At 42.1% G+C, this 20,537-nt stretch overlaps 1 protein-coding gene across 1 annotated transcript in view; it reads left to right on the plus strand.

Annotated features, from left to right (window-relative positions):
* The window catches only part of GPD1L (glycerol-3-phosphate dehydrogenase 1 like), a 70,792-nt gene extending 53,326 nt beyond the window's left edge, over positions 1 to 17,466 (plus strand). The window contains exons 6-8 of the mRNA XM_073568683.1: positions 1,853 to 2,086; positions 5,902 to 6,008; positions 16,450 to 17,466. Of these exons, the coding sequence (XP_073424784.1) occupies positions 1,853 to 2,086; positions 5,902 to 6,008; positions 16,450 to 16,555 (447 nt within the window). The 3' untranslated portion in view covers positions 16,556 to 17,466. The remainder of the gene's footprint in view (positions 1 to 1,852; positions 2,087 to 5,901; positions 6,009 to 16,449) is intronic.
* Positions 17,467 to 20,537: the final 3,071 nt, after the last annotated feature.

Raw genomic sequence — 20,537 nt, forward strand, 5'->3', positions numbered from 1 at the left:
TCTCCGATGCACGTCATTTCGTTGCCCACAGTGTGCGTCCTTGCTTGTTGGCTGAAAAAAAAAAAAAATCACGTGCAGGCATTCTGCGAAATCCAGCTTTGGCGCTCGGATCGCTGACCACATGGCCGACCTCACGCTGTGGTCGGGTTTCGCTTGGCGAAAGTCGGCGACTTTTGAATCTGACCGACCCTTTTCGCTCAGCTCTAGTAAGGAGTCTATCAGCAATGCACATCTACTAGAATTGGCAATCTTTGCACTCTTTTCCTTGCAAGAGTGATCCAAATCTGTCAGTGCAAGGGCGTCTCCTGTGTACAGCCCTCTGCAAGCCAACACACAGGTTTTTAATTGGATTCAGGTCCAGTCTCTAACTGGGATAGTCCAAAACCTTGATCTTCTGCTGGTGAAGCCATTCTTTTCTTGATTTGGAGATATGCTTAAGGCCTCGTCTCACTAAGCAATCTCGGTAGCGAGATCGCTGCTGAGTCACAACTTTTGTGACGTAACAGCGATCTCACCAGCGAGATCGCTGTGTGTGACAGCGATCAGCGAGCGACCCCCCCCCCCCCCCGCCGGTATCGCTGATCGCTGGAAGAAATCTCTGGACATTTCTTTGGTCGCTGGTCTCCCGCTGGCCAGCACGCATCACTGTGTGTGACAGGCGGGAGACCAGCGATCAGGTGTAAAAAATAATTAAAAAAATAAAAAATATAGTTATTCTCACCTTCCGACGTCGCGTTCAGCCATCCTGCCTCTCTCCACGCTCCGGTCCCAGTGATCCTTTGCACGAATGACCTCGAGACTTTGTTATCCCGCGAGACTGTGACATCTCGCGGTCATTCGTGCAAAGGATCACTGGGACCGGAGCGTGGAGAGAGGCAGGATGGCTGAACGCGACGTCGGAAGGTGAGAATAACTATATTTTTTATTTTGATTCTATTTTTTACAGGATGGCCAGCGATGCCGGGCGCTCGGCATCGCTGTTCTGATCGCTGGTGAAGCTGTCTGTGTGACAGCTCACCAGCGATCACATAGCGATTTACCAGCGATCCTGACACCTTGATATCGGTGTCGGGATCGCTGGTAAGTCGCTTAGTGTGACGGGGCCTTTAGAGTCATTTTCGTACTGAAAGACGAAATTCATTTTGTTTTGAAAGAAATTAACTGGGTTCCAAACTCTGGTGTGCATGAAGCATGTAATCGCACTTTCACACTGTCCACTTAATAGAAAAAACCCAAAGACAGAAACATAATAAGTAAATATCCCCTAGTAACAATAGTGCATGCAAATAATAAAAGGTACATGCTGCGTGCACACTAGTTTGTATCCCAGTTCGTTTCTTTAGTTTTTTTCCAGTCTGTCTGCATCATGTGCATGTAAGGGTGTGACCTGCCTTTTCATTGAGCTGGACATTATGCTGATGTGGTTCCCCATGGCTGTGTATCTACTAGCTGGGCCCAGTTTTTCTCAGCCCTTATCCACATGCATGTCACTTGACAAACCGTAAGGTTTTTAATATTCAAGTTAGGACTGTCCCAATCAGGGTCACCGTGAAATATGTTAACTAGGTACCCTTTATTATTTTTATGCACTATTGCTGTTTATTTACTGCATAGCATTTACTTATGTTTCTGTTTTTGTTTGTTTTTTATACAAATACTGATGTAAAATACTGAATGTGGCCTTTGTGATTTTTTTTTTGTTTGTTTGGTTCTCAGTGGAATAGTACAGATTGAGTGACATTGAAGGTGGAAATGATTCTTTGGAAATTATTCTTCTTGGTGTGTGTGGGTGGTTTTTTGTGTGATGTGTATATTGACGCAGAATCCTGTTTTCTTTCCCTCTTTTACACAGAACATTGTGGCTGTAGGTGCTGGCTTTTGTGATGGTCTCAAGTGTGGTGATAACACAAAAGCTGCTGTTATCCGTCTCGGACTCATGGAAATGATTGCATTTGCCAAGATCTTCTGTAAAGGTCAAGTTTCCACTTCTACATTTTTGGAGAGCTGTGGAGTTGCCGATCTCATTACCACTTGCTATGGAGGGCGTAATCGAAAAGTGGCCGAGGCATTTGTTAACACTTGCAAGGTATTGAATTGTGTGTAAAGTAAGCAGTGGGTTTTTTAAAAAAAAAAATACATACTGTATATAGATTTTATGAGCAGCCAGGTGAGTTTCCTATATATTTCAACCTCACAATTATAGCCTACACGGATGATGTGGTGGTGTAATTGAGCACTCTTGGACTTTTCATGAGAACCCTTCTCTTGCTTTCTTAGATCCCCGTCACACATAGCGACGCACCAGCGATCCCGACAACGATATGATCTTGTCAGGATTGCTGGTGTGTTGCTACATGATCGCTGGTGAGCTGCCAAACAGACAGATCTCAGCAGCGATCAGGACAGTGACGACGCGGGTAACAAGCGCGCACGTCGCTTAGTTACCCGCAGCATACCTTAGATACCAGCGTGCTGGTGCAGGGAGCTGGTATCCAAGGTAAACAGCAGGTTTCTAAGTGCCACACGGTGCTTAGAAACCCCTCGGTTTACCTTGGATACCAGCTCCAGATCGCTGGTCTCCCGCCTGCCACACGCAGCGATGCGTGCTGGCCAGCGGGAGACCAAGGATCAAAAAAATGTCCAGGGCTTTCCAGAATGATCAGCGATACCGGCAGGGTGGCCGGTTTCTGATACCTGTCACACACCGATCTCGCTGGTGAGATCGCTGTTGCGTCACAAAACTTGTGACTCAGCGGCGATCTCGCTGTGTGTGACGGGGGCTTTAGTCTATGATCTATGAGATACAATGGGAGAGGATCAAAGTTAAGCATTTGAGGTCCCACAGAGCCACTGTCAAACCTGTGTTAAGGATAGCTTGGTTTTGTTGCTATCTAAACAATTGTATTCTCTTTAGAGAATCAGTCTGTTTTTATTTCTTTGAAGCCTCTGTTCCTTTTTGTCTCATTTTACGTGAGACCACAGGTTCGGCATTGATACACTGAGTTTATGACCGAGAATAAATTGTCCTGTGGGAGGTCACTGCTTGAGCCGATGAGGTAGATTGTGTTTAAGAGAATCCGTCACGCCCCCAAAATGCATTTTAATTTTGGCTGTACAGTGTTGTAGAGAACTTTGCCTGTATAACTACCATACTAGCACTGTACCTGTTACTGGTACAGTGCCTGAGAAAATAACTTTGAATTCATATGCACATGAGGCTTCAGTGCACTCTTGGTGTGACCAAGAGTTTGGTGCACCATTATGCCGCCTCGTTTGCATATTGGGACTTTTCACCAGTTCTCATTGACGGTGCTTGCTTTCCAGAGCAAGCACTTTCTACATGTTGCCAACTTGCATGTCCCCACGAGCATTATATTCCCTGTCTCTTTTCTACTGATGCCATTCACTGCACTTCTTGGTTTATGCATGTACGTGTGGCCCCACTTACACCTGCAGCATTCAGACACTGCTTCTTCTGGGTAGCGAACACTGTACATCTGAAGCAGTATAAGGGGCCCAAGATGCAAATGAGATGGCATAATGGTGCCGCAAACTCTTGGCCATAACATTGGGGCACTGAAGCCTCCTGATTTGCGTATGAAGTGTTTCTCTCGCGCAAGGAACCAGTAACAAGTACAGTGCTAGTATGGTTGTTACAGGGCAGTGGCTGCAAACCTATGACACGCGTGCCAGAGAGGCACGCAGAGCCCTCCCGGTGGGCATGCTTGCCATCTCCTCAAGACTAGAAGATGGCGAGGGAGAGGGAAGCGGCAGAGCAGTGGATCACAGGAGGCAAGAGCTGGCAGCTGCGGCTAATTCCTGTGCTCGCTGCTGAAGAGAAATGAATATTCACTGCACTGGCATTGAGTATTCATTTCTCCTATAGCGTGCACAGTTTCAGCCGCAGCTGCCGGGCTATCATGGGTTCCCGCTTATTAAGGTAATGAATATTCACCTCTCTCCATTCCCATAGGCGTGGAGACAGGTATGAATATTCATTACCTCAATGGGGGACTTGTGATCGCTCAGCCGCAGATGCTACTGGCACAGGAACAAGATGCTGCGAGGGCACGCAGGGATGGTAAGTAAGATTTATTTTTTTAAATGCTTTTCTCATGGGGGACACACATACAAGGATGGGGATAAAGAACCATGCTTACAAGGATGGGGATAAGGAGCCATGAATCCAGGACAGGGATAAAGAGCCATGCGTACAAGGAGGGGTATAAGGAGCCATGCATACCAGGAATAGTGATGAGGAGCCATGCAAACAAGGGCGGGGATGAGGAGCCATGCATACCCGGTTTATACTCGAGTCAATAAGTTTTACCAGTTTTTCGTGTCAAAACTAGTTGCCTCGGCTTATACCCGAGTATATGCAGTATTTAATTTTCTTAATGTGAGGCCATTATACTGCATGGAGCACTGTGTGGCCCATTACACTTTATGCAGAACTATGTGGAGCCATAATACTTTATGGAGATCTATGTGGAGCCATTGTAGTGTATGGAGGATTTTGTGTCTGTTATACTGTATGCAGGGCTGTGTGGGTATTTACAGTTGGAGAATCATACTGTGATGGAGTCACCATTCTTCGTGGGGGGAACTTACGGAGGGGGGGTACAGTAGGGTCATCATACTGTGCATGTGGAGGAGTTCACTGTTGGGGTATCATACTGTGTTTGGGAGCACTTATATTTGCATTATACTTTATCTGTTTTATTCAAGTTTTTTTTAGCCATTGTTATTACATATTTAAATTAGGCCATTGGGCCATATGCTTTTTACTGCTGTTGCGTAACGTATATTATTCCACTATAGTTCCAAAAGTTAGTAATTTTATTTGGTAAGAAATAACTTCCTCAATTGTAGACTTTTTTTTTTTCTAACAAATATCAAGGTTGGCCTGCAACTTTCTGCAAGCTTTTAACTTTGGCCCTCTGTGTATTTGAGTTTGATATCGCTGCCTTAAAGGATTTGTTCTCATCATGATAAAGGGTTACAGTTGCAAAAATAAACAACTTTACAATTTTACTTTTGATTAAAAATCCTCTCCATTCTCAAGAACAGACCTTCACTACAATTGGTGGCTAGTATCTTAGGCTTGGAGTGCAGCGCTTATAAGCTCTTTGATATTGACTCTATAGCGCGCTAATGTACGAGTTGTCTTTCTAATCTAAAACCTCAGTATTCAGGGCACTTTGCGAAAAATAAGTGTGTTTTGGATTGCAGTTTAGGCACTCGGTCTCTAAAGGGTTCGACATCACTGTTGTAGGGTCTAGGTCCACTACAACACATTTAAAATCTATTTTGGGTAACAGGCTCTATTTTAATGTGGTTTAAAATTACTACAGTTGCTACAATTTCGCAACGTTTGGATTGTCATTAAGCCATATAGGCATAACTTCATGCAGTAACATTTGCCACCATTCTCAAACATATCCATGTTCTGTAAAAGTTTTGTTTTTAAATAAATCCTTCTGAATGTTGCCGCTAAGCCCACCTACGCATGGTGTTGGTAATCTCACAGCTTGCTTTGTATAATCAGCGCATATTGCTGCATGGGTTTCTAGACTTTTAAGTACAGAAGAGATTCATTTAATCTCTGTGCTGAAGCTGCATTTTCCCCTGTGATCATACATTTCTGTTAGTTTGAGTCTTATCAAAGCTTCCCAGCTGTGATACTGCTTGGGAAAAAATGGTGAAGCCCTTGGATCTAGCACCACACCTTGCATGTCGCAAAACAAATATTCATACTTCTTCAAAGTAAAGTTTAGTCAGTATGCCGGTCGTTGCATCTCTCTGTAACGTGCAGCTTTGTTTTTCATTACAGGTATAGATGTAATAAACCTGCGTTGAGAGCCTTTGAGAATAAACTAGAATTGTGTTTTTGTTCTGTAGAGTATAGAGGAACTTGAAAAGGAGATGCTGAATGGCCAAAAGCTACAAGGACCTCAGACTTCTGCAGAAGTGTACCGTATCCTACAGCAGAAGGGCTTGGTAGATAAGTAAGTGAGAAATCCCTCTTAATAGCAATATCTGTTTACAAGCAGGCGCAATCTTTTAGCATTACAAGCATGTAAGAAATTAGAATTTGTCAGTTTGTGTTTGCTTCTCCACAGTATGGCAGGCAATTCTACAATGGCTTACTTTTCTGTAAAGGCCTACAGGGTAGCTTCCGGGGGTTAGTATTTCCTATAGCTTTTCTACTTTCTATGTAGGAATGTTCTACTCATAAAAGGAGTAAAGCTAGCCATAAACACAAAGATTTCTGTAGACAACAGGTCAGGCAAATATTTGTTTGCAAAGAAAGCTAATACACGTCAGATTGCTGGTGACTTGGTCAGGTGACCCAACTTGTTTTATCTCATCTGTCTAATCCACCAAAATTTGCTAGTTTCCGATTTAACTCAAGTAGCTATGTAATGTGGCCATGTATATCTGGATAATTGTCAGCTGAATTCCAGATTTTCGTATAGTTTTACGTTTTTACTATCATAATCAATCGACATTGATTATTGTTGTAACCTTGTCAGCCTGTACATGTCAGACGGTCACCAAGGTTCTCCTTTATACCCAGGCAGAGGAGTCCTGCCAGTAGCATCCCAGAGCTGTACTTTGAGCATACCTGTTGGGCACATACCTGTACCGTAGACTTTCCATAAAACATGTTTGTATTCATATTGGACTGCCTTTTAAGTTATGGTAGTACATTCTACACTCCAACATTCAAATTGCAACACCAAGAAGGAAAAATATTGGAGTTATGAAAATCACAGTATGCATAGACCTGTTAATGATATGAAAATGATGAAAAAATGCAAAGTTTTCGAAGCAACTTGATAATAGATTGGTATTTAGCACAGAGCAAGATTCTACATCGGGGCAAATACAAACAAATTACATCTACAGAATGGGAGAAATAGAAGTAATCAACAGCACATGTGAAGAATTGAGTGTACTAATAAATCACAGACTGCACATGAGTCAACAGTGTGATACGTCAGCAAAAAAAGGCAAATCCAGTTCTGCAATGCATTAAGAGAAGCATAGAGTGTAGATCACGTGAAGTACCGTATATACTCGTGTATAAGTCGAGATTTCAGCCCATTTTTTGGGGGGCTGAAAGTCCCCCTCTCGGCTTATACATGAGTCATATACCTGGGGGTCGGCAGGGGTGTCAGAGATCATACTTACCCCCCCCCCCCCGGCGCGATCTCTGCAGCCCCTTCACTTCTCCAGGGTCTCCTTCCTGCCTTCAGCGGTCACGAACTGCTCATTAAACTCATGAATATGCGCATATTCATGAGTGTATTGAGCGGTATCACATGACCGCTGAAGGCAGAAAGGGAGACCGTGGAGAAGCAGGGCTGCAGAAACCGCGCCAGGAGGGGTAAGTATAGCAATATTCACCTGTCCGAGGTTCATCACTGCTCACCGCTGTCTGCTCTGCTGAGTCCTGTCAGTGACGTTTAGGCAGCAGGGGGCGCAGTGACATGGTTAGTGCGTGCGGCGCCCCCTGCTGGCTGAACAGTCACTGACACAGAAAGCGGCAGACAGCGGTGATCAGCGGTGAATATCTCAGGTGCCGGGTCCTGAGCAGGTGAGGTGAGTATGGCTTTTTTTTTTTGCAGCAGTAGCATATGGGGGCATATTCTATGGAGCAGCATATTGGGGGCATATTCTATGGAGCAGCATATGGGGGGCATATTCTATGGAGCAGCATATGGGGGGGCATATTCTATGGAGCAGCATATGGGGGGGCATATTCTATGGAGCAGTATATGGGGGGCATATTCTATGGAGCAGCATATGGGGGGCATATTCTATGGAGCAGCATATGGGGGGCATATTCTATGGAGCAGCATATGGGGGGCATATTCTATGGAGCAGCATATGGGGGGGCATATTCTATGGAGCAGTATATGGGGGGCATATTCTATGGAGCAGTATATGGGGGGCATATTCTATGGAGCAGCATATGGGGGGCATATTCTATGGAGCAGCATATGGGGGGCATATTCTATGGAGCAGCATATGGGGGGCATATTCTATGGAGCAGCATATGGGGGGCATATTCTATGGAGCAGCATATGGGGGGCATATTCTATGGAGCAGCATATTGGGGGGCATATTCTATGGAGCAGCATATGGGGGGCATATTCTATGGAGCAGCATATTGGGGGGCATATTCTATGGAGCAGCATATTGGGGGGCATATTCTATGGAGCAGCATATGGGGGGCATATTCTATGGAGCAGCATATGGGGGGCATATTCTATGGAGCAGCATATGGGGGGCATATTCTATGGAGCAGCATATGGGGGGCATATTCTATGGAGCAGCATATGGGGGGCATATTCTATGGAGCAGCATATGGGGGGCATAGTCTATGGAGCAGGGTTCCATGACAATTGTGTACAAGATAATTGTGTACGGACAATTGTGTACAGAAAATTGTGTACAGGCCAATTGTGTCCAAGGACAATTGTGTACAAGGACAATTGTGTACAGGGCAATCGCCTTGTACACAATTGCCTTGTACACAATTGTCATTGTACACAATTGGCCTGTACACAATTGTCTGTACACAATAGTCCGTACACAATTATCTTGTACACAATTGTCCTGTCACCATGGAGCAGCATATGGGGGGTATAGTCTATGGAGCAGCATATGGGGGGCATAGTCTATGGGGGCAGCATATGGGGGGCATAATCTGTGGAGCATCTTATGGGGCCATTATTAACCTTTGTGCATCATTATATGGGGTGTATTTTGTATGGAGCATCTTATGGGGCCCTTCATGAACTGTATGGAGCATTATATGGGGCTCCTGATTTTAATATGGATATTCAAAAACATTTAACCTACTGATGTCTCAATTAATTTTACTTTTATTGGTATCTATTTTTATTTTTGAAATTTACCAGTAGCTGCTGCGTTTTCCACCCTAGGCTTATACACGAGTCAATAAGTTTTCCCAGTTTTTTGTGGCAAAATTAGGGGGGTCGGCTTATACACGAGTATATACAGTAATTATCCCCCTCTACTCCTCCTTGGTCAGGCCTCATCTGGAATACTGTGTCCAGTTCTGGGCACCACCTTTTAAAAAAGATATTGAAAAACTGTAGCAAGCTCATTGAAGAGATACCAGGACGGTGAGCAGACTGCAAAGTATGTCCTACAAGGAACGGTTAAAGGATCTGGCAATGTTTAGCTTGCAAAAAAGAAGGCTAAGAGGAGACTTAATAGCAGTCTACAAATATCTGAAGGGATGTCAGTGTAGTGAGATCAGCTTTATTCTCATTTGCACATGGAAACACGAAAAGCAATGGAATGAAACTGAAAGGGAGAAGATACAGATTAGATATTAGAAAAAAAACTTTTTGACAGTGAGGGTGATCGAGTGAAACAGGCTGCCACGAGAGGTGGTGAGTTCTCCTTCAATGGAAGTTTTCAGACAGAGGTTGGACAGACATCTGTATGAGGTGGTTTAGTGAATCCTTCATTGAGCAGGGGGTTGGACATGATGACCGTGGAGGTCCCTTCCAACTATAACATTCTGTGTGATTAATTCAGTATAGAATGTGAGTACTGCATGCTGAAAACTGCACACGCATGCCTTGGCATCATATCAATAAGGTTAGTAATGGTAGTCTAAGGAATGTTCTGTCATACTGAATGCACTTGGATACCCAAATCCACAAGACCCGTTTCTGGCCGGTCACTTTTTAATTGCCGACAAATGACGTCCCAGATGTGCCCAATATGAAACAAGTCTGGTGTTGCTGAAAGTCATAGTAGCAGGTTTAGACCACACTGCTCACAGTAACATGAACAACATGCATCTTGGCATTGTTGGTTCCTTGGACATTCTTGTGTTTCCTCATAAAGGCCTCTTCATGGCATTGCCCACGTGGTCTTCAGACCAATTTCCGACTATCACTGTATGAAGGAAAAAGAGGGACACTTTGATGAGGATAGACCTCCATGTCAGCTTCTATTATCATTTTGCTTCGAAACATGAGGGAATGTCTCATGAGTCCTACTCCCGGAATTATAGTGCAGGGAGAAGTAATTTATAATGGCCAAATTCTTCTAGTCTTCATCCCAGGTACACTAACAGCTTGTATTGATTTGCTTATGGAACGGGTGTTACTGCCATTTCTCCAACACGTCCCAGGAGCTGTTTTTCAACATATCATCAGGCCTTGTGTTGCTTGTTTGTGCTACTTTAACCCCTTTACCCCCTAGGGTGGTTTGCTCGTTAATGACCAGGCCAATTTTTGTAATTCTGAACACTGTCACTTTATGAAGTTATAAATCTGGAATGCTTCAATGGATCCCGGTGATTCTGAGATTGACATATTATACATCTTGATAGTGCTAAAATTTCTTCGGTATGACTTGTGTTTAATTTGGGAAAAACATGTAAATTTGGTGACAATGCAAATTTTTCCAAAATCTTCAACCTTTGAATTTTCATGCCCTTAAATCACAGAGATATGTCACACAAAATAGTTAATAAATAACATTTCCATCATATCTACTTTACATCAGCACAATTTTGGAACCAAAATTTTTTTTGAGTTAGAAAGTTATAAGGATTAAAAGTTGACCAGCGATTTTTCATTTTTCCAACAAAATTTATAAAACCCATTTTTTGTAAGGGACCGCATCACATTTGAAGTCACATTGAGGGGTCTATATGAAGAAGATACCCAAAAGTGATACCTAAAAACTGCACCCTTCAAGGTGCTCAAAATCACATTCAAGAAGTTTATTAAGCCTTCAGGTGCTTCACAAGAACATTTAAGTTTTTTTTTACACAAAAATGACTTCAGATCCATTTTTTTTATTTATACAAGGGTAACAGGAAAAATAGACCCCAAAATGTGTTGTGTAATTTCTCCCAAGCATGTCGATACCCCATATGAGGAAGAAAACCACTGTTTGGGTGCACGGCAGAGCTCAGAAGGGAAGGAGCGCCATTTGACTTTTTGAATGCAAAATTTGCTGGAACAATCGGCGGATGCCATGTTGCCTCTGGAGAGCCTCTGATGTGCCTAAACAAGGAAAATCCCCCACAATTGACACCATTTTGGATACTAGACCCCTCAGGGGAACTGATCTAGATGTGTGGTGAGCATATTCAACCCTCAGGTGTTTCACAGAAGTTTATAATGTTGAGCCGCAAAAAAAAAAAATCAAATTTTCCCCACAAATGGTTTTAGCTCAAAATATTGTATTTTCATAAGGGTAACAGGAGAATTTGCACCATGCAATTTGTTGTGCAATTTCTCCTGAGTACGCCTATATCCCATATGTGGGGGAATACTACTTTTGAGGCACAGTGCAAAGCTCAGAAGGGAAGAGGCGCCATATTGGAGTTCAGATTTTGCTGGAATGGTTTGAGGGTGACATGTCACATTGGCAGAGCCCCTGAGGTGCCAGAACAACAGAAACCCCCTATATGTGAACTCATTTTACAAACTACACTCCTCAATGAATTCATCTAGTGGTGCAGTGATCATATTGACACCACATGTGCCTCACGGACTTTTATACCACTGAGCGGTGAAGAAAGAATAAATTACATTTTTACCACTAAAATATCGATTTAGCCCCAAGTTTTTCATTTTTTCTAAGGGCTAATAGGAATTTTTTTTTTTTTTTTAGAACAAACTGAGCTCCATTTTTTTTCTCAGTGCGCCACTACCCTACATGTATTTTCCTTCGGGAAATATTTTTCAGGCGCAGTGCAAAGCTCAGGAGGCAAGGAGCGCCAGATTTTACCGTTATGGTTTGCAGGTGCCATGACCCACTGGGAGAGCCCATGAGGTGCCTGAACAGTAGAGTTCCCCATAAGTGACCCCATTTTACAAACTACACCTCTCAGTGAAATCATCTAGGGGTTCAGTGATCATATTGACAGTACACCACGAGTGTGTCACAGAATTTTTATACCTTTGGGCAGTGAAGACAAAACTACAATTTTGTCACCAAAATTTAGTTTTAGCCACATATTTTGTATTTTCCACACAAGTGGGCAAAAATGGCACCAAAATTTGTTACATAATTGCTGCTGAATGTGGCAATACCCCATATGTGGCTGTACAGTGCTACTTAGCCATATGGAGAGACTCTGGAGGAACGGAGCGCTATTTGCCTCCTGGAACGCAGATTTTCCTAGAACAGTTTGCAGACTCCATATATACAGAGCCACTAATTGCTAGAAGAGCAGAATACCCCCTCAAGTGACCCCATTTGGGAAACTATACCCCTTGGGAAATTTATCTACAAGTCTAGTGACTATTTTGACTCCATGGGTACTTTCCATAAACAAGCAGCAATGAATGTTGCCGAGTGAAAATTACAAACTGCCGTTATAGTGACCAGTATGCTGTAGTAACCAGTACGTTATGTCCAGCCCGTGCTTCTGGAGGCATGCACCCGTAAGTTAGGCGGGCTCTCATCGCTTCAGAAATGCCAAACGTGGACACAGTATGTGGTTTAGGTATACTGTGGAGTTCAGAAGAGGGGGGCATTTGGATTTGGGAGCAGAGAATTTTGCGGAATTTCTTTTGGTGGGCAAGGAGCCATTTCGCTTTTCCAGAGTCTTTGTGCTACCAGTAACGTGAAAGCCCCCTATATTTCTGTTAACAGATGGCGGACCTGAGCCAGGGCTTTCATTTTTTGTGGATTGAGTTGAAGCTTTTATTGTGAACATTTTACATAACGTTTGGGATCACTTTTATCCGACGCTCAACATTGACCACTTACTTTGGGGTTTCCATCTAAATCTCTGAGTGAAGTGATTCAGATGAAACCCTTGAGGGATCCATTCACTATAATGAGGCAGTAGAGTTACTCTGGCCTCTGTTCAGCGTTGTCCTTCTTTTCAGAAGTGCACAAAACTGTGGCCAACGGCACTTTTATGCAATCCTAAAAAGACAGACACCGCCGGATCAAAGGTCCCACGGGGTCCACAGTGCCTCCATCTGCCTCATTATAGGGAATCTTCAGCCAAAGGTTCCGTCTAAATCATGTATCTTAGAGATTTACACGGAAACCCCGATATAAGAGCTCAACGCAGAGCACAGGATAATGAAAAAACAGCATGTGAAGAATTGATTTTATTTATTTTTTTTACGCCTTCCTCGTCCGGTATAAGTGATTAGGTGACTTTATTCTTTGGGTCAGTTCGGTTACAGCGATATCAGATTTATATCGGGTTTTTATGTTTGGTTGCAGTCGCTCACTAAAAGACACTTTTTATTGCAAAAAATAGTTTTTGCATCACCACATTTTGAGAGCTATAATTTTTACATATTTTGGCCCACAGAGTCATGTGAGGTCTTGGTTTTTGCTGGACGAGTTGGCGTTTATATTGGTACCATTTTCAGGCACATGACATTTTTTGTTAGCTTTCTGTTCTGATGTTTGTGACTCAGAATGAACAAAAGCAGCAATTCAGGAATACCTCATTTATTTCTTTTTTTATCTATATCTTTCTTTTTTTACTGCGTTTTATTACACTTTTTGTTCAGCGGTATGATAAAGCATTTTTTTTTGCCTTGTTTTTTTATGGTGTTAAGGGGTTAACTAGTGGGACAGTTTTATAGGTCGGGTCTTTGCAGACCTGGTGATACCAAATATGTGTACTTTTTTATTGTTTTTTTTGTTTCATTCAAATTTTTATTTATAGATACAATATCTTTTGATTTTTTTTTTCTTTAAAAAAAATATTTGTGCAAATTAATTTTTTACTTTTTTCTAACTTTTTTACTTTGTCACACTATGGGACAATAATTTTTTGCAAGCTGATCGCTTCTGCGGAATGGAGATGAAGCAGCATCTATATGCTGCAGAAACTGTCAGCTCTGCACTGACAGAGTTTTGCTGATCATGCACTGCGCATGATTAGCCTGTTTCCTAGCTGTGGTGACCCGGATGCCGTCATGATGACATCCGGTCACCATGGCAATGATCAGGACCCCGCGTAATGCCACGGGATCTCTGATCCTAAGCCTGCTCCCGAAATGGCAGCATTTCAGGGGCTAAAGTGCCGGGAGCAGTCTGTGACCCCTTCTGGCACTTAGTGCCCGGGTGTCAGCTGTCAGAATCAGCTGACACCCTGCGGCGATCGCCTGGACACCTGTGTGCGCGCGGGCAATTGCTCGGACGTTATATTCTGTCCATGGTCAAATAGGCCAAGGGCACATGGACTGAATATTACATCCGATGTCAGAAAGGGGTTATGCAGCCTACGTGGCCTAAACATGCTACCATGGCCTGCAGCATCTCTGGATTTGTCTCCAATTGAATACATCTGGGACATTATTAATCTGCATATCAAGCTGCCAGGAGCTGATCTTGATGATTTCTGTACCCATGTGCATGCGGTGTGACAGAATGTTCCTCTGACAACCATTAATACTCTCATTGATAAAATGCTAAATCATGCAAATGCAAGTATTTGCTCAAATAGCATTCATGCTGAATACTGAATAGTTGTTTAAAAATGTTTCCATTTTTTTATTATTTGCATATCGTTAACATCGATCTTGTGATTTCCAAAATGTCACGACTCTTCTTTCTTGGTTATGCAATTTCAATATTGAGTAGTGTAGTTAAAATATGCCCCCAAAAAGTTAAGTTCTTAAATATTTGGCTTTTAGACAAAAATACTAACCAAATACTGAACGTAGAAGTCCAGAATTATAGTCGTCACTGGGGAGCGCAGGGAAGTGACGTTAAGATGTTTTTGAATTAGTAGTCCAATGCAGCTCCAGCTGTAGACCTCCAATGGAGGGTGATAAGCTAGGACGATGTGAGTAAACGGTCAGAGGAGCGCCAGGAATAAGAGAAGAGAGCAGTAGTTTCTTTAGCCCACAACGCGTTTTGACAGTGAACCGTCACCTGATGAAAACAGTTCACCGTCGAAACGCGTTGTGGGCTAAAGAAACTGCTGCTCTCTTCTTATTACTGGCACTCCTCTGACCGTTCACTAAATCTGCTGCTGTGTGAAGACATCAGTGTCACAGAGCTGTCTCAGTCACACAGCAGAGGCTTTGTCACACAGCAGATTACATCAGTGACTGCCATCCCCTGTGCAGATTAGAAGCTGCAGACCCCCATCACTGGCCATCACACAGTCTGTTCTCACTGCTGCCAGCAGCCTGGGACAGTGAGGGAAGGAATTACTGATAATGAGTTATGTATTGTAATCATGGAGTGGCCCAGAATACAGGACGATTTTCCCTCCTCCTCCCTAGTTTCACTTTGCATAGATAACTGTTCAGTGTGTGTCTGGTGGAGGAGCAGCTCTCTGCACTGATGCTGCTGGAGGGGAAGAATTCCTTACTGTGTGAGGGCTGCTTCATGTGGACGGGGAGGGCCTGTAGCTATGGAGGGTGGGGTTGTTGCTATAGAGGGCATGTTTGGAGTAGAGTAGGAGGTTACGACTAGTTCTCATTTCAATGCCATAACACACGTTTGGATGTTCTGTTCAGAATTTCTAGAAAACCCTGCAAACTAGTGACAGAAAGTAAATTACTTATTGTCATAATTCTGCAGCCCAGATATGTACTGAGATTATGTGAAAAGCCCGGACAACCCCTTTAAGGAATGCCTATATGTTTATCACTTCATTTCATGATGTACAATAACAAATTATATTGTGGTACTGTGTTAGCCAGAAAAATCTATATGAATACTTTTCTGCCCAGTGATGACAAAAGTATTCTCAGATTGATATTTGAGTATCTATTGGTAATCTCGTCTGAAGAAGGAGCCTCTGTGCTCGGAATTCTTGCAAACATATTCTTTTCTGGTAAGCCAATAACAAGTATCACTCTGAGATTACTTTTGTCATCACTGAGCAGAAAAGTATTCACATCACTTCATTTCACCAACTTGGACTATTTAGTGCTGGTGCATCCCATACACATCGGATTACAGAAATATTTATGCACAGGTTGTAACAACATCTGCAAGGAGTCTGTATGTTCTCCCTGTGTTTGCGTGGGTTTCCTCCCACATTCCAAAGACATACTGGTAGAGAATCTAGATTGTGAGCCCCATTGGGGACGGTGCCAATAATGTCTGTAAAGAGCTGTGGAATTAATGGTGCTATATAAATGAGTAAAATAAAAAAAAATAGGTAAAAAGCCACGGGAGTGAGTACTTTTGCAAGTCACTGTAAACTGAGGGAAATCATCTGATATGCGAATAACATGTATTTGAGAAAAGCTGTAAAATGTCATCTGTCACTTTGCTTTCATATTGAGCCTTATTGTAACATGTACCAGCATTATTCCATCAGTGGGGTGGCATGGACCAGAAATTCATCACTGTACTCCCTTCTCTGCAGCCCCCACTCTTCTCCTATATCTTACGACAAAATAAGCTAAGCCAGTATTTCTAACTCTCTTTGCATTATAGATTTCCACTTTTTACTGCTGTGTATCGAATCTGCTATGAAGGTAAACCGGTGGAAGAAGTGATTTCCTGCCTGCAGAGCCATCCTGAGCATATGTTGAGCGGATAATGTGTCTATTTTTTTTAATACAATTCCTTTATGCTGCAAATTTTGGAGCCCAGCCTCCTCTAACGCACAAAATTAAGAATACGTAAAATCTGAATTGTGGAATCACTGCTACGTATTGGCACTAAAGAACCATTTTTTTGCACAGATCATGAGAGAAAATTGAGTGTAAGGGTATATTCACACATGATAGCTTTCCATTGCAGAAGATGTCAGTCTACATCTGAATGGCATTTGTGACAATGGCCTGTTCAAACTGCAGAGAAAACCATTCAGACGGAAGCTGCAACTGTAGCCTATTTCTTAAGCGTTTCTGCTGCATTTATTGGCATAGCTTATACATTTTCCACCATATATACATATCCTTAAAAATAATCCTAGTGTTACAGAAACCAGAAGCCATATTTTGGATGTACTGTATATGATGTATGACATGTCCATACCTGGAGATGGAAACTTCATTCTTTTAGTCTACAACGCATTCCATACTTCTTTTTACCTCTGTACAATGTGAGCGCTTGCATCTCTTCCAATCACACTGGCTACATTGCCTTTCTGTGGTTATCCGTTTATTTTTTGCTCTTGAACAACACAAATAATGGTGATTTTATACAATATTTTATTCCTGTAACAACCATTGTGATACCTTTGATTAGATTTTATTCTGTAGTTGCATATGGAAACTTGTTCTCATTTCAGGGCAAATAGGGATTAGATTTCTTGTCTAGGCTTTTTAACATGTACTGTGTTTTCTGGGTATTGGAACTTTGCAATACATGCATATTATACAAGGGCATTTAGTCTGTTACATTATGCCTTTCCTTTTTTTTTTGCTATGGAAGAATGTACCATTCCTAATCCTAAACTGGGCAACATGTTAACGCTATTGCACTATTAAACCCATGTGGAATAAATTGTATGTGTTTGTGTGATTTATTTTATCTGCATTAATCCTATGCATTTCCAATGGACAGATTATTGCATGTTTTGCTTAGTCATGTTCCTGTAGATACTTCAATTACATTTTTTTTTAAAGTCTTCCACTTTATACCTAGTATATGTCCAGTACAGCCATCCTTTTGTATGTTAACCCCTTTCTGACCTCGGACGGAATAGTACGTCCAAGATCAGATTCCCCCACTTTGATGAGGGCTCCGGCGGTGAGCCCGCATCAAAGCCGGGACATGTCTGCTGTTTTGAACAGCTGACGTGCCCGTAATAGGCACAGGTAGAATCACGATCCACCCGCGCCTATTAACTAGTTAAACGCCGCTGTCAAATGCTGACTGCGTCATTTAACCAGCGCTGCAGGGCCGCAAATACACGCATCGCCGACCCCCGTCACGTTATCGGGGGACAGTGATGCATTGGCATAACAACCAGAGGTCTCTTTGAGACCTCTATGGTTGCTGATGCCGGATTGCTATGAGCGCCACCCGGTGTTCGGCGCTTATAGCAATGCTGTAGTTCTGCTACATATAGGCGATCTGCTCATCGCCTGTATGTAGCAGAGCCGATCAAGTTGTGGCAGCTTCCAGCCTCCCATGGAGGCTATTGAAGAATTTCAAAATTTTAAAAAAATGTTTTAAAAAATATGAAAAAAAGTGTAAATCACCCCCCTTTCGCCCCATTCAAAATAAAACAAACAAAAAAAAATCACACATACACATATTAGGTAGCTCCGCGTTCAGAATTATCCGATCTATCAATAAAAAAAAATATTAACCGATCACTAAACGGCGTAGCGGGGAAAAAAATAAACGCCAGAATTATTTTTTTCGGTTGACGCAACATTGCTTTAAAATGCAATAACGGACGATCAAAAGATTGTATCTGCACATAAATGGTATGACTAAAAACATGAGCTCGGCACTCAAAAAATAAGCCCTCACCCAACCCCAGATCATGAAAAATGGAGGCGCTACGGGAATCGGAAAGTGGCGCAATATTTTTTTTATTTTTTTTTTTTTTAGCAAACTTTGGAATTTTTTTTTCACCACTTAGATTAAAAAAAAGAACCTAGACATGTTTGATGTCTATGAACTCATAATGACCTGGAGAATCATAACGGCAGGTCAGTTTTAGCATTTAGTGAACCTAGCAAAAAAGCCACACAAAAAAACATGTGATATTGCACTTTTTTTTGCAATTTCACCGCACTTGGAATTTTTTTTCCCGTTTTTGAGTACACGACATGCTAAAACCATTGATGTCGTTCAAAAATACAACTCGTCCAGCAAAAAATAAGCCCTTACATGGCCATATTGACGGAAAAATAAAAAAGTTATGGCTGTGGGAAGAAGGGGGGCGAAAAACGCAAAACTGAAAAAAGCTCCGGGGGTCATTAAGGGTTTAAACTTTACTAAAGACTTGAAATTAAAACAAAAAAACAGTGCTGCAGAAAAGGCCTCATTCACAACATCCGCGTTTCTGGTTTTGTTGCACGAGAAAGAGAAAAAAAACACAAAGCATCTTTCATTAGAGTGGTCTTTCATCCTTTGTCTATTACATTATGGCTTGTGTTAATTCTGCATTACACTCTATAAAATAATACTGAGCTTGCAGGATTAACTATTTTATGACCTTAGACTTAGCAATACGTCCAGGTTGCCTGCAACTAATGCACCTTGGACATATGGATACGTCATGGCGATTTTGCACGCACAGAGGCTTTGTGCACGATCGCCGTCAGGTGTTAGCTGATTCTGACAGCTGACAACCCAGCACTCAGTGCAGGACTAAATACTGCTATTGATATCATTGAAAAAAAACAAATGCTTTATCATCATACCGCTGAACAAAAAGCGGAATAAAACATGATAAAAAAAATGAATGTAACTAAAAATAGTATAGCTGAAAACGTCATCTTGTCCCCCAAAAAACAAGCTGCCATACTGCTCAGTCAGCAGAAATAGTTACAACTCTCAGAATAAAACGATGCAAATTATTTTGTCTATAAAATAGTTTTTTTGTGTAAATGCGCAAAAACACAAAAAAATATATAAATGTGGTATCGCTGTAATCGCAGTGACCCATAGAAAAAAAAGCTGCGTTATCAATCTTACCACACCTGGAATGGCATTAAAAAAAAAATAAATTCCTGAATTGTTGGATTTTGTTCATTCTTCCTCACAAAAATCGGAATAAAAAGAGATAGTCATGTGTCCAAAAATGGTACCAATAAAAACATCAACTTGTCATGCAAAATTAAAAAAAAAAAAAAAATTGGCCAAAATATGGAAAAATTATAGATCTCAAAATATGGCGATGCACAAAAAGATGCGTCTATTAGTGTGCGACAGCAGCCAGACATAAAAACTGATATAAATCTGGCATCCCTGTAATCGCACCGACCCGAAGAATAAAGTCGTCTAATCACTTATACCGCATGAGGAACGGCATGAAAAAAAAGAAAACCAATTCTTCATATGCTGTTGGTTTGTTCATTCTGCCTCCCAGAGATTGCAGTAAGGCTTGCTCATATTTAGGCTGAACCCTTACACCGGGGTTTCCGTAGCAATGTCTGAAATACGTGATTCAGACAGGACCCCCGGCGGCAGATGGCGACATTGTGGATGCACTCTGGCCTATGATCCAGCAGTGTCCGTCTTTTTAGGCGTGCATAAATACACGGTCTGCCACCGTTTTGTGCACGTCTGGGGAAAAAAAGGACATCGCTGAACATTGGTAACTCTGCTGCCTCATTAGAGTGAATGGATCCTTCAGGGGGTTTCTTTGAATCGTGTCACAGATTAAGATGGAAACCCCGATGTAAGTGCTCAGTGTAGAGCGCTGGATAAATGTGATCCCAAACGGTTTGTAAAATGTTCCCAATAAAAGCTTCAACTCAGTCAACAAAAAGTCTCCACTCAGGTCTGTCAATGGAAATTTAGGGGGCTTCCATGTTACTGGTAGCTCAAAGACTGGAAAAGTGAAATGATTCTTTGCCCTTCTCCACCCCCTGCCCAAAGAAATTCAGAAAATT

The sequence above is a fragment of the Dendrobates tinctorius genome, unplaced genomic scaffold, assembly GCF_039654945.1.
Source record: "Dendrobates tinctorius isolate UK_male_01 unplaced genomic scaffold, ASM3965494v1 ptg000005l, whole genome shotgun sequence".
NCBI lineage: Eukaryota > Metazoa > Chordata > Amphibia > Anura > Dendrobatidae > Dendrobates > Dendrobates tinctorius.